This window comes from Arctopsyche grandis, chromosome 1 (assembly GCF_051622035.1).
Source record: "Arctopsyche grandis isolate Sample6627 chromosome 1, ASM5162203v2, whole genome shotgun sequence".
In the NCBI taxonomy this organism is placed as follows: domain Eukaryota; kingdom Metazoa; phylum Arthropoda; class Insecta; order Trichoptera; family Hydropsychidae; genus Arctopsyche; species Arctopsyche grandis.
Window position 1 is genome coordinate 19,365,743 of NC_135355.1, and position 11,709 is coordinate 19,377,451.

At 37.4% G+C, this 11,709-nt stretch overlaps 3 protein-coding genes across 3 annotated transcripts; 1 reads left to right on the forward strand and 2 right to left on the reverse strand.

Annotated features, from left to right (window-relative positions):
- Positions 1 to 250: 250 nt before the first annotated feature.
- On the reverse strand, positions 251 to 2,010 carry RpL19 (ribosomal protein L19). Its single transcript, XM_077441477.1, has 5 exons — positions 1,851 to 2,010; positions 1,306 to 1,412; positions 1,065 to 1,228; positions 791 to 981; positions 251 to 703 (listed from the first exon to the last, which is right to left on the reverse strand). Exons 1-5 carry the CDS (start codon positions 1,853 to 1,855, stop codon positions 565 to 567), a joined length of 606 nt encoding a protein of 201 aa, XP_077297603.1. The 5' UTR covers positions 1,856 to 2,010; the 3' UTR covers positions 251 to 564.
- Positions 2,011 to 2,946: 936 nt separating this feature from the next.
- Positions 2,947 to 6,346, forward strand: eIF2Bdelta (eukaryotic translation initiation factor 2B subunit delta). Its single transcript, XM_077431278.1, has 11 exons — positions 2,947 to 3,067; positions 3,408 to 3,446; positions 3,608 to 4,309; positions 4,390 to 4,584; positions 4,729 to 4,847; positions 4,926 to 5,028; positions 5,101 to 5,280; positions 5,350 to 5,477; positions 5,556 to 5,736; positions 5,810 to 5,990; positions 6,058 to 6,346. The coding sequence occupies exons 2-11, from the start codon at positions 3,432 to 3,434 to the stop codon at positions 6,267 to 6,269; spliced, it is 2,016 nt and encodes a 671-aa protein (XP_077287404.1). The 5' UTR covers positions 2,947 to 3,067; positions 3,408 to 3,431; the 3' UTR covers positions 6,270 to 6,346.
- LOC143912199 (dolichyl-diphosphooligosaccharide--protein glycosyltransferase subunit 1) lies at positions 6,316 to 9,777 on the reverse strand. Its single transcript, XM_077431448.1, has one exon. The coding sequence runs from the start codon at positions 9,525 to 9,527 to the stop codon at positions 8,127 to 8,129; it is 1,401 nt and encodes a 466-aa protein (XP_077287574.1). The 5' UTR covers positions 9,528 to 9,777; the 3' UTR covers positions 6,316 to 8,126.
- Between the last annotated feature and the right edge of the window lie 1,932 nt (positions 9,778 to 11,709).

An 11,709-nucleotide genomic window follows, 5' to 3' on the forward strand; every position in this document is an offset into this window, starting at 1 on the left:
GCGTATTGTAGATTAGGTAGTTTGGAATTTGAAGTATTAATTGCCCAACTTATTGGGCAATTAATACTTCAAATTCCTATAATTATTTATAAGAGCAGTTACGCTGGTGCTTGCTCACGAGTAGTAACAAAGGCCAACCAAATCGTAATTAATGCGATCAGACAGTTCTTTCAATTATGATCCAAGTTTTAAATAAATGATTGATTTGAACATAAAATAAAAAAAAGAATCATTACGAATATTCCTTACGTATTCATCTGACATTTTTTTTAATATTTATGATTTAATCTAGGCTAACGTTTTTAGTGACATTAAATATAATACATAGTTATCTAAATCAACGAAAAATTATTTTTGTCATTTACCAGTAGCAGGAAAAATTGTTGAACGTTTACCAATTTTATTTATCGGTTAATAGCAATTCCTATGCATCAGTCTCAATACCCAGTACAAATATGTAAAATAAAAACACGTTTTTTTTTTAATCCACATTTATTCAAAATATCAAGAATTTATAATGAACTCCTGTGGTTTCATTTTTTATGAAACATATTCTAGATTTTTTTACTTCTTTGCGGTGGTGATTGCTGCTTCATCTTCTCTTGCGTATGTTTGCAAAAGTTCGTCTTTCTTGGCAGCTATTCTTTCGCCACGTCGCTTGCGTGCTTCCCTTACCCTATTTCTGCGAGCTTCAGCTTGATCACTATAATAAAAAAAAAAAGAAATTGTAAAAATACATCACAAGTTAAACGAAATTATACAGTAGAAGTTTCGGACGAAGTTGACGAACCTGAGCATCTTTGTACGGGCTTTCTCCGCCTTCTTCTTGTGGATGTATTCCATCAGAACACGCTTGTTCTTGAACACATTACCCTTTGACTTCATGTAAAGAGTGTGATACAGGTGGCGATCAATTTTTTTACCCTCTCTGTATTTCTTCAAGAGACGACGCAAAACTTGCATACGTTGCACCCAGAGCAACTAAAAATTAAACAAATCTCATCAATTGACGAATCAATGTGGCAACTACTTTCAGTACTTTTGAGAGAGTAACAATTATTTACCTTTTGAGGCATACGCGCGTTGGCCGTACCCTTTCGCTTACCAAATCCGCAATGACGGCCTTTTCTTCTGGCTTCTTTGTTTTTGCGAACGCGAGCTCTAGAATGGATGGCAACGGGTTTCTTGATGACGATACCATCCTTGATAAGTTTTCTTATATTTTGACCTTAGAAAAAATTGATAATTATTAAAATTTAAATTAAAAAACGATTCATCAATGTTTTTAAAAACTCGTATACTCACGGGAGTTGGTAGTGGAAATTTCGTTGATTTCATTTGGATCTAACCATACTTTTTTTTTGCCACATCGCATTACAGAGGCTGCAAGCCTCTTCTGCACCTTGAGGGAACTAAAATTATACAATTTGTTAATTTCGATCGGAAATCAGTACACATCTGCGAAATAAACAGTGTGAGATATGGAAGGGCGTGACAGGCTGCTAGGTTAGGATTTGACAAGCGCGAAAGCCACGCGGCCAAAATTACGTCGAAGGAAAGACGTGTTCTCTAGTCGTGCTTTCGGTCTGAAGAAATTGAAAATGGCTGAGGGCTGAAAGCTGAAAGCTGAAAGGTGAATAGCGATCAATAGCGACCGCCGCATGGCCCCAACACGGGGGGGAAGTTGAAGTCCACAAACACGCGAGGAAAGAGGATCGGGTTGATGGCGTTGGTGTTGGCTTTTGCGTTTGCGTTTGCGTTTGCGTTTGCCGTTGCAATTAATCCGCAAGCCCGGCAACCAGAACAGAAACGAAACAGATGATAAAACGCAAAAAGAGAGCGGAACTCACCTCATGGCGCACGCGGCCGCGACACGCCGTCCCGAGAAGGAAGGCCGGAACCAGAGACCACGCACTAGAGCTATTCGCGACCATAGACAACACTCACCCACACTCTTCGCTCATCGCCACCCACTCTCTTCGCGCTTCGCTCGTCGCCACGTTTATTTCTAAAGCTTTTATTCAGCTCAGACATTTATATATTTTTCAGTCGAGTCACTTCTGATCTTCAAATCGATCTAATCAAATATTTTTCTTCTTAAAAAAAATTTGAATATGGTTCAAATTAAATTTGAATATATCAAAATTTTTTTAAATATTGGAAATATTTAAAAAAATTTTGTCCATCATCCACAAGCTCCTTATACAGTGTCCAAAACTCTCCTTCGGTTTTTCTATTTTTTAACATGGGATGCACATCAAAACGCCTCCGTGCTTTTTTATTGCCTTCTTGAGCTTCTTCTTTCAACAACAGCGCGACTATACATAATTTTTCTTTCGATAAACGTCGAAACATTTTTGCTGACTTGTATTCTGACGCGTAGCTATGAATGCACGTGTATGCATTCATATTGCGCCGTATCGTCATGGCCTGTAATGTATAAGTAAGCCGATTTTGCCTTGCACTCGGCCAAAGTGCTGTGAACGTGACGTGACCGCGACGTGTAGGTAGATATGAATAGAAACGTAATATAATGACATATTTGAAACGGAGTCGTGCAGTGTTGAAGCCGTGCAGTTCTGTTAAGTATGAACAGACCTTTATCCGATAAACGGACTACTAGTCATATGTGAACCAGTCACAGGACAACCGTTCGCTCTAGATCGGTCACTCGTGATCACCCGTCACACTAAAACTGGTCACGAAAAAACTGGTCACACCCAAAACTTTGACCAATTTTTAATATTTGGTTGTGACCAGTTTTCTCGTGATCAGTTTTAGGGTGTGACCAGTTTTCTCGTGACCAGTTTTAGTGTGACAGATCTAGAGCGACCGGTTGTCCTGTAACCGGTTCACATTTGACTAGTAATCACCGAACCGTTTTATCAAAATTCAATCTTAGAATAAAAAGATTGTCGAGTTTACGAACAGGTGAGGCGCGCAAGTGTTCAATATTCACTAAAATGACATAGAAGTGTTCGCAAATCCTCGTGGTGTGGCCAAAGCTGGTGGCCTCCGTTTGTCTGCTGCCAGATGTTCCATTTTCCCTCAACGCTTTTGAACTAAGGTCAATATCAATATATTTTGTTAATTTTGTGGCTCTCATATCGTATCGACGAACTAGTTGGTTTCAAAATATGACATCTATCTTAATTTTATCTTTAGTCATTGAAAGAAAATTTTTGTTTTATTGGATCACATTTCATCCATACATGCATATATATTTATATATACAAATAATTCTTACTCATCAATATCATCTGTGTTAGTGTTATAATAATGTGCGCATATTATATAATTTAAAATATATAATCATTGATTTCCATAGTCAAATGTTATATTAAATCTACATACATACTATGAAACCATGAAATCTCATTTTAAATGATTTTTTTTATCATTCATAGCCAACCGTGGATTTATTTCCAAAAATGGATACAAATAAGGTAAAATAAAATGGTTGTACACGTACATATATATAATCTTTTGTAAAATCTTCTTTCTGTCTATGCTATGCTGTATGAAAGGCTTTATTCTTTAATATTTAAAATGTACAACTTTAATATTCAACTGGTTGTATATTAAGATATAATTGTTCACTTTGCAGAAGAAATTTCGCTCGAAAAATAAATCTTCAAAAGATCCAAAGTTGGGGGATACCCAAATATCAGTTACAAAAGTCATCGAACCTATTCCCCAAATTGATTCAATTTCTGCACCTAAACGTAAGAGAAATAGAAGGAAAAAATCCTCGAAACCTGCCGAAGTTGTTTGTGATATTTTAGACGCATCAATCGAAGTTAAAAATAATCCCACACAAAATAAAAATTCTGTTGATATTCTAACAAGTGTGACTACTATTGAGATCGATAAAAATGAAACGATTTTTGCTGACAATAGTATACGAGATGTTTCTTTGAAAAGTAAACAGTTCATTCTCAATGATGCCGATATAATTTCAGACAAAAAAATACTACCAATTTTGAAAGAGAATACTAATATTAAAATAGACAATCTAAATATACAACTTAATCCATCGACAAATATGGATTCAAAGTCAACAGAAAAATCCAGAGATGAAATTAAAGCCGAGAGGGAGGCAAAGAAACTAGCCAAACAATTATCAAAAAATAAAAAGAAAGGAGATGAAAATACAAGGGACACTCCAAATGTAATTAAAAAAGAACCTGTAATAAATAAAGTTAATGTACCTACAGTTGTGAATAAAGAGAAGATTCTTACAGAAAAAGCCAACAAAAAAGAAAATCAATCGAAACAAGACAACGATACGTCTTCATTACCAGAGAAAGTAACTATTTAATTTTAACACCATATAAAAGAAGTTTTAAGCTTTTTGTAAAAGAATATATATTACATTTTAATTTTCAGCCTGTTACCAGTTTAGAGAAAAGCAAATCAGAATTGAAGGCAGAAAGAAGAGCTAAACAAGAGGCTCAAAGAGCGGCAAAATGTCAAGCTGCAGATGCTACTGAAACGAAAAAATCTTCTACTTCTGAAAAGAACAAAACTGTATCTGTTGAAAAAACAAAATCATTGACAGATGATGCAAAAATTGAAATCAAGGTTTATCTTATACTGTCTGCAAATGTAAAACTACATACATTTGTTTCTCTTCCCATCTATAATGATATTATTTGATTTTTAAACTATACCTCAATTTAATTAATTTTCTAAATAAAACCCAACATTAACATATTTTTATTTTAGAAATTGATAATAGCCGATAAACTCAAAGTAAAATCTGTACAAAACAGGCACAAAGTGAAACTTTTTAATCATTTGTACACTGAAGATGACGACAAATCAAATATTCCTTTGAATTCAAAGTACATATGATTTATAAATAATTTTTAATTTATTGTTTTTTTTTGTGCTCTAAACTTATTTTATGTTTCTTTTTAAAGGAATATTCCTCCGGTGATTGTGCGTCTTGGTGTTCAATATAAATCCCATATAATCGTAGGCTCAAATGCTCGTTGTATTGCTTTATTGAGTGCGCTGCTTAAGGTACATATAATATGATATTATATACACGATTTTAATATGTATTTAAAATAATTGCTATTTATTTTATTTAAGGTCATCAAAGATTACAACGTACCACCAAATGTTGAGTTTTCGCGAGGACTTGAAGCACATATTGATGAGTGTATGAAATTTTTGAATTCATGCAGACCACTTGCTGTGTCTATGACCAATGCCATTAAATTTATAAAGTCAAAGTTACGAAATTTACTACATGATATATCAGAAGACGAAGTGAGTAAAGAACTGTCTATGTTTATTTAATTTTAATTAACAGAACGTAATTTATTTTGACATTTTAAGGCAAAGACAAAATTAAGTGAACATATTGATACTTACATTGTTGAACAAATAGAAAAGGCTGGCGAGGCTATTAGCAACTCGGTGAATGAAAAAATCGCCGACGGTGATGTGATTCTAACGTATGGATGGTTGGTATATTTGTATATCTTTTTTCGTTTGATTCGACATGTTTTTCCTTTTATTTTAATTATTTGTTTAATTTCTAGCTCCTCGCTTATAGAAAAAATTCTAGTTGACGCTGTTGTTTATTCTGATAAAGTCTTTTCTGTAGTCGTAGTCGCTGCTAATCCTTGGAATGAAGGAAGGGAAATGCTACGTCGACTCACCGAAAAAAATATAAACTGTTCTCTTGTTATGATATCTGCTTTGAGTTTTGTAATGCGAAAAGTATGCAGCATTTCAGAAATATTGTTATTCCTTTAGGATGTTAACTCTCACTGAAGCTAATTTAATATTTCAGATCAACAAGGTTATATTAGGAGCGGGTGCTCTTTTAGCAAACGGATATGTAATGGCAAGAGCCGGAACAGCTCAAATAGCAATGGTTGCACATGCATATAATGTTCCCGTCTTGGTGTGTTGTGAGACACATAAGTTTTCGGAACGTGCCCAAACTGACTCGTTTGTTTACAATGAAATAGGTTTGTAAATTTCATAGATCGTATTTAAAAAATATATTTCAATTTATTAATAACAAGTATTTTACAGGTGACCCGGACGAATTGGTCAAGTGTAATTCTTCCAGCATAAACAATCCGTTGTCGAATTGGCGTTCTTACAACACGCTAACCCCACTCAATCTTATATATGATGTTACGCCTCCAGATCTTGTAACTGCTGTCGTCACAGAGTTAGCCATACTCCCGTGCACTAGTGTTCCCGTTGTGCTCAGAATAAAGCCGGGTGATTCCGGAATGTGAATATAAAACGGGGATTTGCTCTATAAAAATATCTTTTGTACATTGTTTACAAAAATATATCTATTTATTAAACTTCAATTTTGTTTTATATGCACACGAAATTATATTATATGTATATATGTATATAAAAGAACAAACTAAACAGTTTATCACTTAACCCTTTGCCCGCGGCAATAAATATAGCGAAAAAGCCCTGTACGCGGCACCTTTTTCGCGAATTTGGCAATCGAGTTTTCGACCTTAAATACAGATTTTAATATTTACTCAAGTAACCAGATATGTTAATTAACACATAAAGTATTATTTTAAACAATAAAATACATAACATACGTAGTTTTGGCTTAATTGTCAAATAATCATTCTTCATACAATTGAGACGTATCTTCGCCATTGTTCAACAGACGTGACATCTTTACAAAACTCGAAATCCTCGGCGGTAGTTATCTAGGGTTCGTTTGGATTAGATAGAATTTTTATACCTGCTTTCTATTGGATTTCTAAATAATTCTAGTTGGAAATGTTGGCGAAATTTTCAGCATGGGGGGCTTTCAATAGAAAAGACATCAGCACTCAAAGGTTTAAACTAAAACCTTTAGTTGTTGTATGTACAAACTACTATATTCATGAACACTCAACCGTATGTAACATATACATATTTCATTGTCATTTTCCAAAAGTCATTTTAATTAATCATTGTTAATTGTACATATGCTACGATTACATTTTGTTTTTAATGAAATACAATAATGTTAGCAGAAGATACGTCGCTCGTTCATTTTATTAAAACGAACGAGCAATTCAGGTCACTCATTAAAGTGGAATAAATTTTAATCGATCCAAGTGGGTTTTGTCACAGACAAATGAATTTATAATCAGAACTAAAAAAATAAATTTAACTCATAAATTGAATTATGTATAATTCTTTTAGTTTGAGTTTTGTACTTTGGTGCTAGTAGACTAGACAACTGGCTGTAGCTGATAAGATTTTAATCAGTATTTCTCACTTACAACACTTACTGGATGTCTGTAATTTCATACTTGTACAAAAGCCAATGAAAGCAGGACCAGTGTTCGATTCTGAATTCAAATCAAAAGTCGGATTTTTTTATGATCATAAAACTTCATATGCAGTCGAAGTGTTCACTCCAGTTTGTTCATAAACATACTAATTTGTCCATACACGAACTATTGGATTTAGTTTAAGTGCTAGCAGTCAAAACTATCTTCAAATATACACACGTTGTCACATGTCATTTAGCTGAAAACCTTTGAAATGGTAAACGCCGAGTATTTGAAATGAGAAGTCTTATGGAAACCATGATTCCTATTTCCGCTGATATTAAAAATATTGCAACCCAGGGTAAGTATATGTACAAAGGATCAATCCTTTACTAAAACTTAAGTCTAATAGTTTATGCATTAACGATTGTCAATTTCTTTTGTGTACACTAAATGGCAAGATTGGTTCGTGTATGAATAAAGGAAGTACGTTCATGAACGAAGGAAATGTTCACTTGGACTGTAACATTTGCATATAATATGTGTAAATATAGGTTTTTAGTATTAATAGTTAATTAGGGTTTGTCTTATTTTTGGATAAATGAAAGATGTTTTATATTTTATTTGTATTTATTAAGTGCATTCAATGCTTGTAACAAAAAATATTTTCAACTGAAGTAATCACAAATTTATAAAAATGCAGTCAATTGTACAATTGTAATCTTATTCATTAAACCATCAAATAATTTGTAATAGAAAACAAACCAAATGGTGAATGTTGCCACATTGTACATATAATCACAAAACAACAGTTAAAAAATTGATTTATTATTCTAAAATATTTGTGAACTGAAAAAATCACTCTTTGTGGTGATCGTCTTTGTGAATTGAGAAGTCCAACCGTACGTAAACAATCACACACAAAAACAAAATATACAAAAATATAACCACAAGTATCGGTTCTTGCAACATTAAAATTCTAGGAAACGAATATCGCAATTGAAAATCTTGGATGTGGTTTTCTACAAGGTTCGATTTCGAAAACGAAATCGTAGGCCTTCCCGTAGTGTCCAAGTATGTATGATGCAGAGTGTCTTTGTGTCTTGTAATAGGATACGGTGTTGTGACTTTAATATCGGTGGAACCTTCTGGCAAGATGATCGTTGTTGTGACCCTGTCGACCGCCATGTCATCGTAAATATGATCAATCAAGCGCATTTTCAATAAATATTGATCACCAGAATGATACAAATATTCATAGCTCGGAACATTGTAACCGAGAGTATAGTGCGTCTTCCAACCACCAAAGAGTGGGAATCTCGGTCGGAGATCCAATTCGACGGCATCCTTCTTAACTTTCATGTGTGAAGTGGAAATATTGCCATTGGTGTCTCTGTAATAGACACCCGTCGCCGAAGCTGGTAATAAAGTTTTGTAGGATTTGACGCTGGACGCACCGCTCAAAGAGTCTTGTTGAAAGTCGTATCTAGAGAACGAACCTTTGAGAGCTGCACCGGAATGAAACATGTCTATGGTTTCTTCGATGGCAATGTTGCCCCAGTGAGATACCTCTATGACCCGATCGATTTGAGTTACGGTAAGGAACGGTGAATTGTTTTCATAGTGAACTGAAAGATCGTCTTTGGTGAATGGAGAGATATTTTCATATGTACCGTACGTAATGGTGGAGTCGGTCAAACTGACTGGTTTCAGTTTCGAGTAGTTTTCGACGTTCTTAGAGCCCATGGTGACGGTTGTTTTTTGCGACTCGGTTTTGTACGGGGAGTAGAAGTAATGATTCCCATGGTAGCGGACGAGTTGTTTATCTTTTTGAGAGATGGTAGAGGGATGCGGTGTTAGGGATTTAGTGAAGACATAGTCCAGAGTGACGAACAAGGTCTTTGCCGGCTGGATTGGGTCCTTCAGTTCGATTCTGGCGAACTTGGGGTCGGGCTGTGAGGTGACAGAAGTGTCGACGACACGGAGTTCTCTCTTATTGGAATCTTTGGCAGTCAAGAGGGCGAGTTTATATTTGGCTTCTGGCTCGACTGCCACTAGGAAGCTCTTGACGGGGGCGTCGCCGGTATTCTCCAAAGTGACCTTCGCCGAGATCTTAACCAGTTGGGAGGAGAGATCGATCGATCGCTCTACATGTTTGTTGACGAGGCGATCGTTGACGAGCTCCGAGGGCAGAGCCGCGGCTGTCACCACCACCACCGCCGCGGTTAACACAATTATTGAATAAATTCGGCCCGACATGAAGATAACAGAAACGGAGACGGAGACGGAGACGATGACGGAACCGACGACTCGGCAACCGGCATTCGCCAATCGCCACTGACACGCCGACACGCCGACACGCCGGCGACACCGCTGCCAACTTTGCGATACTTAATTATCTCGATCATGGAACATCTGGCACCCACAAAAACTCCATCAATCCAACAAACACGAAATATTGTACTAATTCCGGCGCTTTAACGGACTATTGTCACACATTTGATCACTTAAGTGCGCTTTGCCTTTCCGTGTCGGTTTTTTAGCGCACATCAAAGGGATAAAAGTCCAAATGTTTGTGTGCCTGCCACACTGCGCGAAGCCTTGTTCTATTACGATACATTTCGCGGTTCGGTGATTACTGGTCACAAATTACTCGTCACAAAGTCACTAAAATCTCTATAACTTAAAACATTTAAACGATAAATTTAAAAACACGAGGGAAGTGTCGAACACTTAAAAAATGTGTGTAATCTCACGATTTTGGGATCGGCTAACATAAAAACCCATTTAGGCGAAGCTTGTCGGTGGGAAATAGATAAGCATAACGAAAACGTCAAAAAAAATCGGGATGTTTTATTTAAAATTATTGATTGCGTTAAATTTGAAATGCCAATGAGGGGACACGATGAAACAGATAATTCAAAAAAATCCAGAAGTTTTTCGGGGGCTTCTAGAATATTCACAAAATTTCGACGATTCTTTAAAAAAACATTTTCAAACTTCTTCGGTTTTTAAAGGGACATCAAAAACTATTCAAAATGAACTTTTAGATTGTATTTTGAACGTGTGTAGGGAACAAATAAGTGCTGAAATAAAAAAAAGCAATTTATCTAGCTGTTATGGCAGATGAAACAACCGATGTATCGATGCATTGTCAACAGGTTAATGTTTTTCGTTACGAATTAGGGGGTTAAGTTTTTGAAAGGTTTTGGGGTTTTTTTTAATCCGCGTCGCGAAACCAGCAAGCACGATTTTTTTTTAGCAATCTTACTGGAGTACCAGCGTATTTTTCGAAATCTTCATCGCATTTGGACGCACCCCTTTAATGGGTGGTGAATTTTGCTAGTTTTTTTTTCAATAATACTTAAATCCACATGTAAGTGGTCGTACGCCAAAAATTGTGCTTATTGTGTCCTGTTATGACATGATAGAATAATTATGGTGACATTTTTTCAGTGCAGCCCCGCCACTAAAAATTATCACGAGCCGCCACTGGGTCACACCCTAAAATCTGTCAACCAGTTTTCTCGTGACCGATTTTAGGGTATGACGGGTGATCACATGTGACCGGTTATCCTGTGACTGGTTCGGTTCGGTGATTACTGGTCACAAAGTCACTAAAATCTCTATAACGGAACATCTGGCAGCCGAAAAGTCCATCATACTGTGGCGGCTCGCTTATACGACATGGTCGAGTTTGGTTGCCTTCCTGCGAGTGGGGACCAACCCGGCTGGGTTCGGAGAGCTGCTACCCACTCCGTCTTCAGCTGTCATATAATAAACACGTGCATTAACATGCCAGTCGTCTCATTCGTTCATCCCCCATACTGGTGACCCCCGACATCGAGCCACGCAGCCTCGATCAATTTCAACATGCCGCTCATCCCTGCCTCGCCGAGCCAGGCGGGGAAGCTACCCGCCGCGCCCCCATCGCCATCAACACGCGTCGCGGCCCGCGGGTGACAATAAACGAGCAGACACGGCTACCTACCTATCTACCTATCGACTGGAGTCCAGCCACAACGTCGACGACAGGTGTTTTTAAAAAATGGGGGAGCGAATGAGACGACGATCTTGACAGCTGGATGTGGAGTCATGCGCGATCCACTACACATAGAACGGTCATCCAGCACCACAAGACATACACCACCTCAGCACCATCATCATCATCATCATCATCAAGGCCCCGTCCGTCCCCACGAGCGTCGTCACGCCGAGACGGGCGGTAGCGCTACAACACCTCCACGAGCCACAACGACTCACAGTCCAGCTCGGAGTATCATCAACCACATCGATGCCCCTGCCGCCCCCGCCGCCCCACCAACCGACATCAGCCTCGGAAGAGCGGCGCCGCCGCAGCATCGCATTGATCGGCGCGACCATCGGACCACCCACCGTCCTGCTCGCGACGTCACCGCCCTCGAATCTACCGACCATTCAG